A 19,853-nucleotide genomic window follows, 5' to 3' on the forward strand; every position below is an offset into this window, starting at 1 on the left:
CATATCTGTGTTTCTTGCAAAATCTGGCTTCTACACTTCAATTAGATTTCGTTCTCCATTAGAGTCTATGTTGTTCTCCTCGCTTTATTTTCTACAGGGTCCATACTGATGGTGTTTTTGTTCCAATCAACATTTAGAGATACAAATCATACAATATCGCTATTACTCTAACTTAATTAAAAGGGTTTGGAAAGCTCATATTTCCTTGTCCAATGTATTTACTCTTAAAAATTTTCTTCCCCTTGTTGGACCTAATTAAGCTGTTAAAGTACAAGATTTCATTATGGTATCTTGTAATACACAACAAGTCAACTTCATAGCTTCATCACTCATCCATCTATATATCATTACATAGCCCTCAAATCATTCTTTCTTCTTTTAGTTGTTGTACATGAATTTCCAAATACTGAAACTTTATCAGGTTTTCCAAGATGATGATGATATGATTGATGTCTCTCCTTATAATATGAAAGAGTTCAATGGAAACAGTTCATACATTGTTGGGGATTTTCTTTTTCCAAGAATTGGCGGGAAATTATTATCAATCAGCAACCACTGGGCAAAAACCCCACCACCACCCACCAACCATAACCCAATATTACTTCAAGCCCAAGAGACTAAAACCTCTCAACCTCCTGAATATGCTTCTCTTTCACAAATCACAACCCACTTTGTTCATGATTCAGTGCCACCTCTTGTTCTGAGCCTAAGATCTCATTTCGACACTTCGAGTTTCTGAAATGGCGAATCCAGGGACGTGGAGTATGGTTTTGAGGTTATGTGCCCTAATCCTTTTCTTGGAGGCCAAGGTTTTTGTTTTGGGTGGTGATGATAGTAATGTTCAGGGTGGTAATAGTATAGATGGATCTGGTGGAGTATCAGAGCTTTGTGTTAATGATCTTGCTAGTTTCATGCCACCACCATATGGTAATTCATCTGATATAGTATGCAAGCCTATTTGGAACACTTTTGTTTTGAGGGTATGTCATTTTCTTCACCTCTTTTTTTCTTGTTATGTTTGATTAATCTATAAGTTGATCATTCTTTTTTGTTGCAGTACACCCAAACTGATGATCATGTAATGAACATTATATTATCTGCTGTATACACCACTGGGTGGGTAGGAATGGGATTTTCCAGAGATGGATTGATGGTTGGTTCAAGTGCCATAGTGGGATGGGTTAATAGAAAAGGTCAAGCAAGAATTAAGCAATACTATTTGCAAGGTTCAAAGTCTTCACAAGTCATACCAGACAAAGGTGAATTGCCACTTACTGGTATTCCTGCTACTCTTGTGCTTCATGGCCCTAGGATTTACTTGGCATTCCAGTTGAAATTCCAAACTCAGCTTGCTCGGCAACCACTTATCTTGGCCGTTGGAAGCGGTTATCCCAAGCACAACAACCACTTACCAGTACACACCGATAAAACCACAATCAAGTTTGACTTCTCTGCAGGTTTTGTTCATCTCCTTGTAGGCTATCTTGCTCTCTTCACAGTCATCTTAATTTGTTCCTTTCTAATTTCCTGGCATTATATATGAGGGCTTCTTTCACTCTTTGAGACTAGTTTTAGGTTGGATGTTCTAATAATTCTAAATCTGCATTCCCCATTGTGTGGTCACACATGTGAGATATCAGAGATCAGACACATGCAACCATTACCAATTAGCTTTATTTCTCTCTATTAGACCAGACACATGCAAATGCATTCTTTTTAGCAGTTGCTGGATATACATTGTTGGTTTGTTCACAGAGTGAAAACGTTTTACAGGTTCTGCATCTGAGGCACATATTGATTTTAAGCAGATGAAGAAGAACCATGGAATATTAGCTATATTTGGATGGGGTCTAATCCTTCCTTTGGGGGCAATTGTCCCAAGATACTTCAAGCACAAGGACCCTTTGTGGTACTATCTTCATTCGATTATTCAATTTGTGGGATTTGTCATTGGACTTGCAGCAGTGGTACTTGGACAACAACTCTATGCTAAAATAGATGCCAACTTTCATACACATAGAGGAATTGGAATCTTTGTTCTTGTGCTTAGTATCCTTCAGGTTTGTTCCTCACAATTGTATCCACTTATTGTACAGTTGTTACTGTTATTCCCTGACCATAAGTTGATCACCTTGAGTTTTTGACCTTTGGATTTCTAGATATTGGCATTTTTTCTAAGACCAAGCAAGGATGCCAAGATTAGGAAGTACTGGAACTGGTACCACCACTGGTTTGGAAGGCTTGCAGTCTTCTTCGCAGCTGTGAACATAGTACTGGGGATCAAAATTGGAGCTCCCGGAATTGAATGGAAGATTAGCTATGGATTTTTTCTTAGCATAATTCTTCTCGCTGTGATTGTTTTAGAAACTTTGGCAAGAATGAGGAGGACAGAAACTAAGGATACCATGCCTCCAAACTTCCAGATGAATCCGGTTCCATAGGCGGCATTCATACTCCTCGAAAAGGTCTGTTTGTTCTTTCTCTTGAAGTGTAGAGTTCCGTTCCTTTATGGTGCAAAGCAGGATGAGAAATGATTCCAGGCTCGGCATCTCAGAAAAATTACAACTTGCTTTCTTCGCCACTGTGAAAGAGGCCATTCAGAGAGTTGTTTTTCAATCTTTTTTTGTTTTTTTTTGGGTGAACTAACTCTATATGGATACTTGGTAGTTGACTGCATAGTTGTGTGTTGTGTTCCTAAAGCTAACGTGTTTTCAGATGTCATGAATGGATGTATGGATTGAGCATTTGAGCTTCTTTAATCATTTTGGCTGTTCCATGTTTCCATAGGTAGAGATTTGTTTTGTTAATTTGATATGAACCAAAAGTTCGATGCGGCTAGCCATGCCGGAGCAAGACTAGCCGGCTGAATTAAGATGGCTAGGATAAAAGGCTAGGGATTTCATGGTGGCTGTAAGCCTGTAACTAACACCAAGGTAATGAAACAAGGAAGCAACAACACTTGATATGAGATTGCGATTCATAAGGAGATTGGCATATCATGACCACACTGTCAACATTAAAGTTAAGTACAGTTCAAAATATGAAAGGAAATGGATTCAAAGGGAGCAGAGAACAACGAGTGTCTTGAACTATTTTGATTCTAAAATGAATGTAAAACAAACGGTTAATGCACTCGAAAAAGATCAAAGAATCTCCTTCCACTTGGATTTTCCAGAATTTCGAAGAACATAAGATTTCATTTGTTAGGAACAAGCAAAGGCTTAATCTGAACTTAAACAGGCAAAAGTTTTACAAGAATCGAAACATCATTGCAAGTGCAACACAACAATGACTCACTGACACTGTGCTAATACTCGTCTAAAATGAGATAAGGAATGTTAACAAAGAATAAAGTCATGTACAATTGATCCAAATTAAAAATCAAAATCCCATTTATTGTAACCAAAATAAATATCAGTTTTGAATGCGCTGTGGTTCCAACATCCAGAATAACAAAATTTCTTACTATGTGATGAACCAAAATTTTCACCCCATAAGCTCTTCCCACTGAACTTCCAACAAAAGTAATCTTCCTACTGTAACCTGCACAGACGAAGTATACATACATTTGATCAGGAAATGTTAGTAAGAAATTCCATTAACAATAAGATGAGAATAAATTGCTACAGTAAGGCTTAGGCAGAGAGCACTGACCTGAACTCTTTTACGCCAACCATGTATAAGTAGAATATCACAAGGTTGTGAATGTAAGAGCCAAGGGATCAAGTAAATCCTGTCCCTCCTGCATATAATCGAAAAGAAGATTCGGGTCCCACTTTTTTCTCTAAAGTCCTGCCACACGGGATAGTTAACAAAAACAAGTAAGGGTTTTATGTAGCAGTAGCTGTGCAGTTTTCACTCGATGGAAAGCTGATGGGTTTCGAAGCATCATTCCCCCTGACCACCCTGTTATATATCACTTTGAAGGACTGTGAGCCATATGGTCGACTCAGCAAACTTACTGGCATTCTCAGAGTCTGCTTGCGGTTTCTTCTGCCCCTTATCAAAATGGTGAAGGTTTTCTCTCCATCACTAGTCCTTTCAGCACTATTTCCAACTTTTCCATTGGGGCTGTCACATGGTTCTGTTTGAGCATTTTCATCCCCACAAAGATCTGGACCAACTTCCTTGACACTTTCAATTGAATTACATGTTGCCTCTGATGTTAGAATACCTGCTTCATTCTTACTTTCCCCCACATTATCGATGTCCACTGGCAGAACTGGAGCAGAATCATCATTCTGAATTCTTGACTCCAGAGGAGGGGGATCAGAAATAGGCTCAACAACAGGTGCTGGGGCAGAGAATTCCATTGGGTGGCAACCATGCCAAACTGTTGTAGGTACAAACTCGGACACATTAGGGTTCACGTTGCACTGCCACGCGAAATGGTTCGGATGAAACGCACTAGTCACAGGATAGGTACTGGTTCGTACAACTTGGGGTTGACTGTAAGGAGGGAACATAAATGGCAATGGCTGTATGATGTTTGGGGTAGTAGGGGGAGAAGGGTATGCATGATGAGGAGAGGAGCACATGGGATTACCCGTGGGCAAGACAGCAGCAGCTCCTGGGTGAATATTCAGGTTTACTGGCCAAGGTGCAATAGTTGGGATAGATCCCGGACCAGAGGGTATAGCAATGTTCATGGGAACCGGAGCAGCACGAATGGATGGTGAGGGATTGAATGGAGCTGCCGAAGCAGATAATTTTTTATTTGGCAATCCTCGAGTATCAACTGAAGTTGCGAGCGAGGATGCCTCCAAATCATCTACTCCTTGCAAAGTGGAGTTGGAATCATGCAATTCAGAATTGTCAGATGGATTGTTCTCAGAGAGTCCCTCCTTCACAGAATCAATGGATTTTGGCAGTCCATCTACTAATTCTTTATCCACGGCTGCTTCTTGAAACTTAACAGAACTGGACCCAAGTTCATCCACGGTCCCGAATATCAATGAAGTGTTATCTTCCCTCCCTTCAGGTGAACTAATATCTTCTTTCTTCTCAGCAGGTCCAGTTTGCTCTCGTAAGGCATCAAATACAGGATCCTTCTTTTCTTCGAGTGTAGTTTTGACAACCAGATTGCTTTGGGAATCTCCTTTGATTTCAATTATTTCCTCTTCTTGTGTTTGGATACCATGCTCATGGTTATCTGGAATGTCATTCTGTGGGAAAACAGTTTGCATTTTAGCAATACTACCTGGTGGAGCCAATGCTACTTCCTTGTATGAAGGAGATTTTCCAAGACTGACTATAGAACTTTTTACTGCACCACCATGCGGTGAAACAATTGGACTTTCTGATTTGGAACTCAAACTTTCTGCTGCAGTGACCTTAGTAGACGAAGGCACAGACTTGACTCTGTATGCTACGGCTTTTACAATTCTCCGTCCAAATTTAGTACCTTGGGAGGGATTTGCAATCTGATTTTCTGTATAACTTGCATGAGATGTTGGCCTTTTCTTGAGAAGGTAATACCTACTGTTTTGGTTAGTATTCTTCACTGAAGGGTAATCCGTGTCAGTATCTACATATTTCTTCTGGTAACTATAGACCTTCCCAATAGCTGCCCGCCGCTGTTTTACACGCTGCCCATATGAACCCACTGATCTAGGCCTTTGAACTGGTTGCCAGTCATCTTCCCCTTCAACATGTATTTTGGATGAGCTCATATTTGAACTTTCCTCAGGAATCTCTTCCACAACATGCTGGGGTTCAACTGAAGCAGAGATGTTTTCTTGGATGGGATCTGTTCTTTCTATTGGTTCAAGTGTATGTGTTTCTTCGTCTGAAACATCTTTTGTGGTTTCTTTTGAAGGGTCTTCAGAACTTGCTGAGGAGATAGTTTGATAGGATTTTTCCTTCAACTGCACAGTAAATTAAAATATCTTACTAAGGTAGATTATAAGTGCAGATTTCATCTTCTATTGACCATGTTGGTAACAAGAAACTGATTGTAGTGTATCCCAGACTCCATTTGCATTAAGGATGTATGTAAAATTGGCAAACAAAACCAAACATGAAAATGGTCAGGGCTCCAGCATACCTTTGTTATGTAGGTTTTCCTCTTCATTGCCACATCTCTCCCTTTAGCATCATGAGTGGGGTTGATGTAGTCAAGCAAATCTGATACACTGCCAATTTGTGAAGACAAAAAATTAAGACATGTATTCGTGAAAAAAATTAAAAAGAATTCATTTCAAAATATGTGTTTGATTAGATAAGATTCCATTTTGGTGGTCAATTATTAGATTCAATCCATGTATTTGTCTCGTCAATTAACAATTTAGCTGGATGGATGGTGTGGAAAAGTAGAAAGTAGATTATATGAACTTGAGTGATTTATCGAAGTTCTATTATAGCAGTTCTCGCTAACAAACCTTAAGTGGCCTTTGCTGGCTATAGATGCGTCTGGTTTTCGAGTCCCATTTCTTGCAGCTTCCTGCTGTTCAAAAGCCTTGGATTCAAAATACTCAAGCCAGGCAGCAGCATCCTGCAAGATATACTCAAAACTTTTAGTGTGTAATTACAAAAACAAAAAAAAGACACTATAGTCGGGATGCCAATCAACCATTGGAGAAGACGATACTTGAATAAAAATAAATAAAAAGACAAAGATTAGATGAGAGAGATACTTGTGTACGGAGATCATCTGGTCCAAGCTTTGCTCTCAGAATTTGCAATGTTGTCTGCTCATGCTGAACACTTAAAGGGTATGCTTCCATCAATGACAGTGCAATTGCAATAGCGTGGTAACTAGCCGCTGTCTGGAGAGATTTAACTTTCAGATGGTTTATTGTCAATAAATGGGTAAATATAAATAAATAATCTGGTCTTACATCTACAAGCAGATATGGCAAATTGGCCCAATGTTTCACAAGTGGTTTACTTATTCGCCTTAAATCCCTCATTCTTTTTCTAGTAACTTCCTAGTGATCCAGAATCTGACCTATAATATTCTGCTAGTTAAAAGAGTTATCCAACTGAACACAGTTATAGTTAGAAGTAATGACTTTACTACCACCCAAGTGGTTTACTTATTACACCTTAAATCCCTCATTCTTTTTCTAGTAACTGCCTAGTGATCCAGAATCTGACCTATAATATTCTGCTAGTTAAAAGAGTTATCCAACTGAACATGGTTATAGTTAGAAGTAATGACTTTACTACCACCTAAGAGAAAACTCCTAACAATCAAGCTGTTTACAATTATTATAACCGGCATGAAAATGCAATGAGGAATAAAGGAAAAGAAAAACCAAAGTCAAAGTTTTTATATACGATTGAAATGTTCATTTGAAACGTCTTTCTAGCCCATCTAAAACAAAATATTCCCATAATTTATATTCCCATCCACAAAGCAAAACAATGAAGACTCCAGGTTATCACAACTACATACAACTAGTCTTATTCAGAAGTCACATCTGGGTATCGAATAGAAGCTTTAAGAACATAACACTAATCATCTGAATAAACAAAATTTTAGCTTAAGCTTAAAGCATATATAAAATAAATATCTAAAAGAAAAAGAAAAAGAAAACATAAACAAACAAAAGGAAACCTGAATATGGTCTGGGCCAAGTAACTTCTGATTACACTTCAAAGCCTTGTGTAAATATCTGAGGGCAACATGTACATTCCCCAAGCCTTCTTCCATCATAGCCACATTGATGTATGTTGCGGCGGTATTTGGATGAGATGGTCCACATGTGAGATGCAAGAGATATAGAGCACGTTTTACATATCTGAATCAGAGAAGAGGAACATTGTAAGCCTTTACTCACGGGGAAAAGTACATCAAAAGCACATAATTATTAGTGAATAAACATGCTAGGCACTATGCAGATATGAGTTATGACTATTGTTTCTCTCCCTGTTATATTTTTCTTTGTAATCTTAATAAACTTTCGCAAAGTAAGCCAAATCCGGTTAATACTCAAAACTCAGCCGGACAGTTCCATATGTTGAAGGAATTGTAATTTCAAAGTCTAGTCAGATAACCATGAACGAATTTAGAGTCCAACCAATATGCCACACAACAACAACCAGTTTAGACTTATTGAAAGCAACCCATCTAACATGGTATGCATGCATTATGACATTACAGCTATAGCAGCTTCAGTTGTGTTCTTGAACCAATAACATTTAGACTTATTGAAAGCAACCCATCAGCAACCAAAAAAAATATTCCCCAGACCATGTTAGGTTTGAGACATTCTATATGAAGAGAAAACTTTAAACAAATAAAAACCATACTTGAGAGCCAACTCTGTATGTTGAAGTCTGTAATAAAACACAGCAAGGTCACCATAACTCTTCATGGTGTCTGGATGGTCAAGCCCTAATTCTCTCTCATTGATATCCAGAGCTTTTTGCTGATAAATTGTAGCCTGTGATTTTATAACAAAATAGTTGGTCATCTAAGACATCAGTAAGAGAAAGCGAAACATGATGTTATTTCATATTACAAGCACAAGCAATTCCTATCAGCCTTTACATTAAAACTATGAAAGTATATCATCCAAATCCAATCCCCCTAAAGAGTGTTGGTTAAGGAACATAGATTGATCCAAAAAGATAACAATTTTGGTGTCAGACATGTTCCAGAAATACCAAAACAAAAGGGGTAGCAACAGACCTGATTAAAATCTCCAGTGTGATACAAAACTACAGCAAGGAGGCTGTAAGCTCCTGCTGTCATTCGATGGTATGGACCACAAACTGCTACCAGCTTTGCAAGAGCCTGCAAATGCCAAAAAGAACATAGAGAGTATAGTCTGTCACCAACTAGAATACTAATACATAAATCATGTAGGAACTGTTTAAGCACAACATACCTTAGTGCCATATGCAACCGCATCTTCTAGTTTTCCTTTATCTAAGGCTGTTTTTGATGACTCCAGTAGTTGCCTACCATCTGCTGAAGAGCATGCAGCTTGCTGTAAAGATACAGAAGACACATTAAAATAAAAGATGTACGCACTCAAAACTGAAAATAAAATAGAAAAGAAAACTATGCAGTTAATATTTGATGTCCGGTCATCACCTTATGTACTGGAACTAAGCTGACAATATCAGAACTTCGAAATGGATTTGGAGACTCCATATCGAAATCACGTGGAACAATCTCAATTCCCACCTAAAATCAGGAAAGAGAGAAGAAAAAGAAAATGTCAGTTTTCTTCTTTTAGTAACATATGCAAACATCTTGTTCTTGATTACACAATAATGATATATTTGTATACAAGTATCCCGAAATTGAATGTGACATAAAGAATAGGAATCCCAAAGAATATTTGTATAACTTAAGCCTCATATAAAATATTTTAGAAATCACTGCATTAGACGAGAAGGTAAGCCAAGAAGGAGAATGCCTAATGCAAATACGTGATAAGTATGAGACTTAAAAAGTTACAGAGTGAAGACATTTTTAATGTATGCAGGCCATCTAGATTCTATTATCCATTGACTATTGCTTTATACCTTATGACACAGTCCACGTAGAATCGCAAATCGCCTCACGTCATTGTAGTTGAAGCTGCTAACATCCCATCCATATCTCTTCCGCAAGAATACATCCAGCCATCTCCACACAAGGGAATGTACGTTGCAAGACTTGTTGAATTCTTCACTCTCTGGAGCCCCCAACATAAGATTCAATGCAGCAGCAATCGAGACAGCCAATTTCTCAGTGTTATTAACAGCAGCGATCACTGCCTGAAGTATATGCTTAAAAGCTCGGACTATCATCTCATGAATACAAAGGGACTGCACATGCGATAGCTTCTCTGACAGCTTGACCTATAAAGACAATAAAAGGTGATTGTCATTCATTATCAAAACCACTAAGCAGCATTCCACATATCATCTAAACATATCAAATTTTTAAAGAATTCCAGTTTGGAGGTGAGAGGTAGTGAGCAGATTTAAAATTGCTTTAAATTTTAAAAACATTAGAAACTTGTTAGTCACCAATCCATAATAAAAGGGGTATTGAGCTAGCATATCTTCAAAAAACTATCATTCTCTTTGTTTTTCTTTTCATTTAATACATGAAGCAAAGTAATATAACTAAAAGAACCACAAGAAGAAGTTCAAAAGGAATGGATCATATATACACCCCAAGTTTAAGGACACCAGAAGAAGTCACTGGGGCATATAAACACTATAAAGCATGTAAAGTAGAAAACCATAAGTTAGAAACAAACTTACAACTTGCCCCAAAGAACGCATCTGAAGACCTCTAGTATGCATGAAATCAGTCAAGGTTCGACCATCAACTGGTGAAAGTTCCAACGAACCAAAATCAGCTACCTGCATTTTACGGAAAAAAACTCTAGAAACATTAATACCATATACTTACACACAAGGGGAGAAGAAATATCAATCAAGTAATAATTTCTTATTACCAGTTTTGGAAGAGCAACTTCAGAGTAATACTTCTGAGATAAGTCGATCAGTTCTTGCAGAGACTGTCAAGCACAAGTTTACTTTTATACACGCAACAAGAAAAATGTATTAAATAAATAAATAAATGCGGTACGGCCTCTAGTGACGGCTAAAATGTTTTACCTTGCAATGCAGTCCAGTTTCTGATTCTTTTAGTCGAGCAAAGGCTGCATCAGACAGCATCTCTGTCAGCACAAGCTCATTTTCCTTAGCACTGGTTTCATACTTTGAGTCCACAGAACCTATAGCATTTTCTACTTCCCCCACAACACCATCTGCATGCGACTTTGAGCTATCAGACTGGCCTTTGGTATTGGCTCCCTCTGATTTCTTCTTTGTGTTCTTAAGGGATCTAAGAGGTGTCCCAAGTCCCTCGACCTTCATCTCATTCTTAGCCTTCTCACCTGATGGTTTCTTATCCTTGTCTGTATTTTTCTGGTCTTGCAAGTGTTGTATCCAGCAAGCTCCTAGTTCCCATCTCACAAAACTATCAGAATCTAGCTCCTCTTTGTCAAGCTTAGCAAGACTTTCTTCTAACAGTTTCTCAACAAAAGCGCAGGAAGCAGAAAGCTCTTCATGTTCCAGACCTTGCCCATGTAATGCGAGTTTATTCTGCTCCGAAGGTGTAGTTGTGTGAAGTAGCAATCTCAAACTGCAAGGATCAAGGCACTAGTTAGGCTCATTTGACAAAACTTCATGGCACATGGTTGATAGCTTTAGAAAATCACACATTTATGTACCTGTTGATATTAAGGGCATTGGCACCACCTTCAGGTTGATCAAGGAGGTCAATGGTTTGTGATGGAGAACTGATTTTCTTGGTTTCTTTCCCCTCAACTTTCACAACTGCAATGTAACCACAGTATCGGACATTCACAACACCTAGAGTGGTGACATCCTGCACATATGTTGATCAAGAATTATCATAAAAATGAACCAAGCTAACAAAAAGAAAAATGGAAAAGGAATCTCATAATGTAGATAAAGTAAGACTGATCGACAACACTGTTCAGACAACAACTCACATGTGCAGCGGTGTTCTCGTCAGCAGTGATCCCTTTCAGAAGGTTTCGCTGCGCTAGATTCTTTTTATCCACTCCAGTCGCCTGAATTCCATCAATCTTAGTATCAACCTTACAGCTTGCATTGTTAACATCCTTTGTTACAGTCACATTCAGGTCCCCTACTCTCTCAGTATAAAGAACATCACTGCTTGCAGCAGAACAAGTCAAATCCGGTTTTGCCATCACATGCTGCACAGCTTTAATGGCTCTAAAAATGGAAACGTCGACAAATAGGCTGTGAAGAAGGAATGCCTTCCTATCTCGAACCTGCCTGTCCTCCGCCGTCTTGCAAGGCATTGATGCAATATACCAAAACTCATTAGCCCAAGGAATCAGATCAAATTTCCCGTCTCTTCCTAGACCCCCTCCATTTCCTCCCCAAGCTTCATCCTCCACAGGGAGAGCAGGGAAACCTGAAGGTGACTGACCTGCAACTGGCGGTACAAGCCATGTGTTTGCTCGAAAGCCATAGGGAAGATTCCCAAACTGAAAACAACCAGAGAAACCTAATTAATCACAAAAACACACAACGAACTCTCACAACACAAAATAAAACACAACAATAGCGTACCTTATTACGTTCCGAAAATGCTTTCATCAGATCATCATAAGCCTAAAAACAAGACAAACACACACATAATCACTACGCAGTTGCAAAGCTGACAAGCATTTCAATTGAACATTACGAATTCAAAACTAGGCGGAACTAACATTGTCGAAAGCTCTACTCAGCTGCCGTAGCAAATCGACGAGGTTGTGACACAGAATGCGCTGCTTCCCTACACTATAGAATCCCTTCCTGCAAGCTTCAACCAGAACCACCTTCCCATTGCAAAGCTTCACCTGACATTTCCACCAAATCACATCAATTCCAACCTTCAAAATTCCAACCTAAAAAGAAAAATCAAATTCTCAATTGCAAATAATGACCTTGAAGACTTACTTCAAGAGAATACAGGTGATCTTCTGCCGAAATCTCATCGACATGTCGTTTCGTCACCCTTCTGATAACTGCGGCATTCACCGGCGTAAGCAAAATTACAATACTGTCCCTCAGTCTGACAATAGAGAGAGAGAGAGATATATATATATATATATATATATATATATATACTTACATTGCAGAGGGGGGAGTGAGATGAGCGAGAGAGAAGAAGTCGTAGAAAGAGCCGAGCTTGAGGCAAGAGTGGCTCAGCTCGGCGTCCGAGTCCACCGCCACGTCACGCTTATCGGCTCCGGCAGAGACTTGAGGCTTGACCGCGGCGGCGGATTTCTTGGCGGCCTTATCCGGAGCATTTTTACCGGAGACGACTGCGGGAGAGGCGTCGGGCTTGAGGCTTTGATCCTTCGCCGGCGGAGGTGACGCGCCGAAGCTCGTCGTGCAGGCGACGATGTCCAGCACGCGGCGCACGTGCGCGGTGGCGCGCTCTTCATCATAGTCCTCTACAAAAAAATTAAACAGTGAGAAATGTTGAAGGAAGAAGACAGAAGAAACGCCGCCGTTTTGGCGAGTTAGTTTTGAGGATCAAAACGACGTCGGATTTGAGCAGACTATTTACCTTCGACCAAAGTGATGACGCAGGGCTTGAGTGCGGAGACGTCCACCGTATCTTTTAAACGTTTCCCTCTTACCTGCAATGAACGACAACGTGTTAATGGTCGTTTTGACTTTAATTTTTTTGGTCAAGATAAGGTCATAGAAAACGTGACGTTTGCTTTTATTCTGCTAACCGTTGAGCCACATGTCACGAGGCGTATTAAAACGGCCAAAAACATAATTTAAGATGAGCATGATTTCGAATGGTATACTGGCCGGAGGGGATGCAAATAAAATCTTGAATCAGACAGTCAAACTATTAGGTAATAAGTATTTGATCGGTTAATCATGTGTTTGACACGTTAAAAATGATACGATATAACAAGGAGTTTTATTTTTTTTTTTCATTATGATTGGTGAGTCAGACGACTTTAATGTTTATATTCTCGCCCACGACTTCTTGTACACCTACCTTGAATACTCCCAAATGAAAATTGAAGAAAATAATGACAATGTGGGTTGTGGAAACTACCTCATGGGATAGTGAAAAATTGGTGATGTTACAAGTTTCGGTATTCACTGATAATAGTTGGCGGACGTCAATGATCTTGTCCGTCGATATTCCCTGCTAAAAACCCAAGAGTTAGTCCACCTATATGCTCAAAAATCAGAAGCATCAACCAAGAAGAGATGAGGAGTAGTAGTAGATATAGTCTAATCCCATAAAACACAAAGTTTTGTCCTTGAGAATCAGAATATGACACTAAATTTGCTCATGTAAACCTTGTCATAAGCAAAGAACATTAAGGACAAGAAAAGCACATTTCATATAGTGCTTTGCAAGAGGCATTTCTAGCTTCTATTATGGAAGTTGGTGGTGTCTAGTTTGGACTTTGGAGATAACAACATGAACCAAAGTACCAAACCTACCAAAAGAACTAGTTTTGACATATATGGAGTATATGCTATATTTGGCCATAGTATATATAATCAATCAAACGTCATGTAACCCAACTCAACCATGTTACCAGAAGCTGGCCAGCAAAAAATTATTGCCCATGTGAAAACAAGAACAAAAACAAAAACAAATAATATGCTTAATTAACACTAATTTTATATCAATTACCTTCAAAACAACACTACTTTCATCCGGAAGGTTCACGGTGATGTCCATCACAACAGGAAGAACTGCAAAAGTAATCAAAAAAAATTAGCAACTTAATTAGTTTAATTCAAACTTGGTGTTAAAATAACAATACGAGCAAAAAATAGTTGATACCCTTCTCTTCCTTCTTCTTCTTCTCTCCACCTTTGCCCTTTCCACGACTGTTTCTGGGTGCCATTTTCAGCTTTCTTGTATGAAATGAGCTTAAGCTTGAAGATGCTTAATTACACTCCCAAATAGCTATCTGAAACTGTTTTAGTATAACCAATCTTAATTAGCAATAATACACAGTACCCCAAGGAGAAAGATAAGGTATTAGAGCAGAAGCCAAATTGAAGAAAGTGCTTCTACTTTAAGCAAAAGTTCAGTAGGATAATAGTCATAAACCCCAGTACCAAGTACCAACCACACACTAGTAATCCATATACCCTCAAAATAAAAAGAGCTGAATTGAAGAGGAAATGGAAAAGAGAGCAGTAAACATGGCAGAGGCCACAGAGCCTCTGAAAATGGAAACGGTAATGATTACCTAAGTGTCTGGAAACTACTGCAAGATAGAAAAGAGCAAGTCTTTATTGCACTGTCTGAATGAGTTGAAAGATATAAGAAGCAGAGAGCAATAAATAGGTAGATATGAGGTGTCGAGCTACTGAGCTGCACCAACCATATAGAAAACCATAGCTTATTATGGAGAAGGATATGAATGAAGGTGAAGGACTCTCTAGCTAGCTAGGTTTCTAAGAGTTGTGTGAGCTTCAGAGAGTTTGGATAATGGAGAAGCTAGAGGCAATATAACAATGAAGAGGGAAGAAGGGCAAGATTAGAAGGAAGAGATATAGAGGGAGAGATGGGTGTGATAAGGAAGGAAGGGTTGAGATTTAACAGTCAGAAGCACAGATTTGGCCTTTTATGCCAGTTTTTCTCTGGCTTATACAGAGTAATTATCATTCTGCTTTGAGAAAGAGAGAGTGGGGAGGGGAGGATGCAATTTTATTTTCCCCTCTAAATTTTCCATGGATTTTAATCAGAATAATTTTGGTTTTCTGATAATGGAAAAGGAGGGTTTGGCAAATCTTTGGCTCCTTCTGCTTGCACTATGGTATGAAAGAAAAAACTTGTGGGCCCCACTGACTGTTGGGGTCCCACTTTGGACATGGGATGGTATCATTTTAAGACTGCAAATTTTACCAGATGAAGAGATAAACTTATTAACTGCATATCTACTGGCGGAATGGTTGAGGTTTTGAGAAGCTCAGAAAAGCTGTGATGAGTTTCCTTATGCAGGAGGCACTGGACTGACCCAGAAGCATTAACTGGTTCTTCTAGCTCTGAGAACTCTGAGACTACCCAGAAACCCATGGTTATTTTACATCATTCTAGTAATAGTACACTGTCTGTGTTTGCTCCAAGGAAAATGAAAAAGGTGGTGATGATGGGGGGCTCGATGATGGGACTCAGAAGAGAAGGAGAAGAAATAGTACACTGGCTTGAGTCATTCTTTCACAGTTTCACTGATAGACTGATATCCAACTCCAGCTAGGTTCCAAAAGACGGTGCTTATATCGAAGTTTATTCTAGCCAAGCAAACTAAGGATTGCTCACCGAACCAAAAAAAAAAAAAAGGATTGCTTACCAGATGTGAATGGGAGATGGGACTCAGATTTTGGGGTATTTGGTTAACATTGGAAGGAGCAAGTTACATTTTGAAGGTCTTTGTTGACATCTAGGGCATATTGATGGCAATAGTCAAAAATAAGCTCTGGGATTTCAGGGGCCAGTGAGTTCTGACCAATTAGTGACTCCTTTGGTCTTTACATAGATGCATGATTTGGTTCCTTTCTAAGGTAGGGCACTCTTACAATGTTGGTGTCTGGCTTTTCATTTTGGAATCACTTGAAGTTTTGTGCAATTTTACAGTTTAATAGTTTATTCATTTGTGCTTCAGACAATGTGGTCGAGGGTATCTTTCACTGCCTATATATACACACACTGTTACATTGATATGTAGTGTTAGACAGATTCAAGTCACACACTGTTACATTGATTTGGTTCCTTTTAATTTGATATTGCATTTGTCAAAATTTGAAATAAATGACTTGCAAACTTGAATTCGCTATACAGTTCGGTTTACCATACAGTGCGCGATCAGCCAAATATGAACTCAACTAAACCGTTAACGCCCTAGATGCATTTACCAACTTCGACCATATATATGGTTGGTTCCTTCCTTACCAACTTAGGGAATTAGCCAAATCAATTTTACCTTACTATTTTTTTGTTCTTTCGATGAAAATTTTACCTTACTCTTTGAAGCTTATGTTTCCCACATGTTCATATAAATAAAACAAAATTAAAAAAAAACACACTATACTGGCAAATTGAATTTATACACATATTTGTTTCAGAGTATTGCAATTTGCAGATCCAGATTTGTATGAATGTACAACTAGTCGTGTAGCGTGTGGATAGATAAACCACCACTCCACCAGCATACATAATACATTGTCTCCGAGAATGATGTTTTTGTACATTTCTTCTCAGACATTTTCATCTTTTGAAGTCCATATATAGCAGTCTTGAATTTTCATCATACTCATCTCATGCAATTCACCGCAAGACAAGACTAAGAATATGTAAACCAGGGTAAAATATTATCATTGGTAAGCATTTGATAGATATCGAAATCGTGTGACTAGGCTCTCGCCTATCACTCTCTTGAAGCCTGCTCGAATGTTTTTCGATGCTCGAGAGTATTGAAACTTCACATGTAGTAGTCATTTTGACAAAATAACATAATTATTTATATATATTTAAGAAATATTTCGGAAAACCATAAATCTAATAAGATTCACAAATTTCATTTTCATTAGAAAGAGAAATTAGAGATGAACACATACTTCAGCATATAAAACAAATAGGTTAGTGACCCACATATATGAAAAACAATAGTTGTGTACTTAGTTGTTGCATTACCTGACACGCCAGCTCCAAATTTTTTGTTCAAGCGTGATTCTCTTCATTTATTTTTTTCATGGTTCTTGATTTTCCAGCAAAATTCTGTATCATCAAATATTGTAAACCAATTACCCAACTTTCTCGATTATTCGGGTTCATATGAATCACTTACGTGGTAGCAGACCATAAGAATGTAAGTTTACATATATTGTGTTAAAAGATAACTCGACTTGATATATTATGTCCCTCATTGTATTTTACGATTTTGTTAATGGTTAAAGTTTAAACGGTAGCCCCTATTTAAAAAAAAAAAAAAAAGTTGGATATGTGTGTTTTCATTTAGTCACATCTTCTTCTCTTCAAATAGGCTCGATCTACTAGATTGATTATGTATTTAGTCTAATTCAAGATGTAGGACTTCGGAATGATGTTGTAAGCTCAATTGGATGGTGTAGGATCGTGTAAAAGTATGTGAAACATGCAAATACAAGTAATAAAAGTCAGCTAACACAATTACACAAAGTCGCTAAAAACCCATGAAACCTAGAACAAGAGAAGAGTCGACTTCTAGACTACTCGATCCATATGTGCTTCCAATATCACGAGCTCACGCAAGTTCATTTACCTTAATCATATTATAGCAATCACTTCTACCGTAAATAGAACTAGTGACATCAAGACTAGTAGAAAGAGCTCTAAGAAAGTATCACATTCTATCCCTAAAACCAGTTTCATAACCTCCCCCTCCATCGAGCTTCCAAGCTCTCCGGCCACTCTAGGAGCACAAACGAGACCCATAACATTTCAAATTGTGAAGATCTTGAATGGTATTGTGCATCGTACTCGTTGTCAACCAGCTAGCTAGTTACTTTAGATATGACCAAAAATACGTCTGCAAATAATAACTGAAAACTCTACTCTCGTATCCATATACTTTTGTGTTAGACGGAAGAAGAATCAAGATCTTAAATAAACACACAATATCCATATATCACATCGTGGATGTGATCATGTATACATATATCACACCTATAATTCTACATGTTTCTTTAGTTGAAAGAAAGAAGAAAACAGAATTTACTTGTATATGCTTTAATCCTGTTTCCATTTCAATGATTCAACCTAAGTGGAAATGATGATGCATGCATGTATGTAAGATGTAGCAACTAACTAGATAAAGGAAAAAAAGAATTTAAAACATATTAGGTCAACTTAGTGGCCACTACTAGCAGAGGTTCTAGGGTTTAGCCACTTGAACACGATTAGTGGGGCGGTACTAGATTGTGTACGCACTAATCTTATGAAATTAGGAAAAAGGACACACGGTTTAGAGCTTTAGATTATAGTTGAAGTTCTTTTCTAAGGCATTTGTGACTTGTCAACTAAATTGTTTATATCTGAAACGTGTTTTCGCTATCACAGAGCAAAAGGAGCTGTGTTTATAGGTGGGAATGTCTTTTAATGTTTTTTCTCTTTTGGATTTATAGGAATGGAGATGAGAGATTGGTGGAGACAAGCCCATGAGAGAAGAGGGTAGGGTTCTGATGGAAGAAACCAATGGAGTGTCGCAAACGGTAGGGTTTAAGCCAACCAGGGAGTCAAGGATGCTAAAATGTGGGAGTGGAATTTTCATGATTCTGATTGGAACCAAACACACTCAGTTTTGTAGTGAGCTTTATGAACCAACAAGTAATGCCTAGCCTATTTCTCCAAGAGATAGAGTTGAAATAAGCATCCCATTTTTGTGAGGTTTTTTCTTTGTTTTGTTGAGGAAAAACCATAGCTGAATAATTGGATCAAAATTGAAATGATTAACTGCCAACAAAATAGAAGTAACAAAAGAATGTAGAACTGTAGAACTGATAAACAGGTTCTTTACTCAAGCTGATATTGAAACTGGTTTTGGATATACCTTCAAGTAGGAATGCTACGGTGGATAGGCAAGTTTGGCACTTCAATAAGAAAGGTGTCGACACCACAGTGCCAAATATATTGCTCTTGGTATGGTATTGGCAACTCCGCGGCTCCACCCGTCCGCCGCCTGCAAACCCACTTTAAGTGGCATAGGAAAGCTATCTAGAAAGCAAAGGTGCCAGGTAAAGTTGCGCCACAATGTGGAGAACACTGTCCAGTATTTTGCCAACGCGGTTCAGTTTGAGTACTTAAAGCTAAGATTTAGGCTGTGTCTTCTGTGATCATGACAGTGAGAATAGCTTTCATTCGTTTGTGCAATGTTCCGTATGCGCAAGAAGTATGTCACAAGGCCAGTTTTCAATGGCAGCAGGCTAGCATGCTCACTATGCAAAATTGGTTTGATGACATCGTAATCAAGCTTCAAGCGAAGCGCTGAACCAAGTGATGATGTTGATCTGAGGTATATGGAAAAATAGAAACTCCAGGTTCTGGGAGGATTAATCGAAACATGCATCTGAAATTGCATTGGCTGCTACTGGCTGGTATATGAGGTGAAATTGCATTGGTTACTACTGGCTAGTATATGAGGATTTTAAGGAGTACAATGCAAAGCCACCGAAACACAAGGCAGAAGGTAACTTTGAGGGTGGCTTTATAGCTGCTACAAGACGTGGATGAAATGGCTGTGTTGCTCGGAACCATGAAGGAAGCTTTTTAGCTGGGTTAGCACGTCCACAGCCTTTGATAGCAACTCCTGGAGTACAATTGG

At 38.6% G+C, this 19,853-nt stretch overlaps 1 protein-coding gene and 1 pseudogene across 2 annotated transcripts; one reads left to right on the plus strand and one right to left on the minus strand.

The window, feature by feature from the left end:
- Nucleotides 1–740: 740 nt before the first annotated feature.
- On the plus strand, nt 741–2,528 carry LOC101296526. The gene is made up of 4 exons (XM_004308264.1): nt 741–980; nt 1,058–1,457; nt 1,774–2,060; nt 2,160–2,528. The coding sequence occupies exons 1-4, from the start codon at nt 741–743 to the stop codon at nt 2,439–2,441; spliced, it is 1,209 nt and encodes a 402-aa protein (XP_004308312.1). The 3' UTR covers nt 2,442–2,528.
- A 643-nt stretch (nt 2,529–3,171) lies between these two features.
- LOC101296816 lies at nt 3,172–15,214 on the minus strand (annotated as a pseudogene). The gene is made up of 25 exons (XR_185327.1): nt 14,745–15,214; nt 14,330–14,465; nt 14,177–14,238; nt 13,583–13,675; nt 13,073–13,145; nt 12,632–12,956; nt 12,457–12,524; nt 12,225–12,356; nt 12,085–12,126; nt 11,475–11,999; nt 11,190–11,347; nt 10,573–11,101; nt 10,410–10,472; nt 10,213–10,314; nt 9,484–9,801; nt 9,047–9,139; nt 8,838–8,939; nt 8,639–8,743; nt 8,257–8,390; nt 7,562–7,745; nt 6,636–6,767; nt 6,381–6,493; nt 6,047–6,134; nt 3,655–5,861; nt 3,172–3,543 (listed from the first exon to the last, which is right to left on the minus strand). The product of XR_185327.1 is annotated as an uncharacterized LOC101296816 (transcript).
- Between the last annotated feature and the right edge of the window lie 4,639 nt (nt 15,215–19,853).

This window comes from Fragaria vesca, linkage group LG7 (genome assembly GCF_000184155.1).
Source record: "Fragaria vesca subsp. vesca linkage group LG7, FraVesHawaii_1.0, whole genome shotgun sequence".
Classification (NCBI taxonomy): Eukaryota; Viridiplantae; Streptophyta; class Magnoliopsida; order Rosales; family Rosaceae; genus Fragaria; species Fragaria vesca.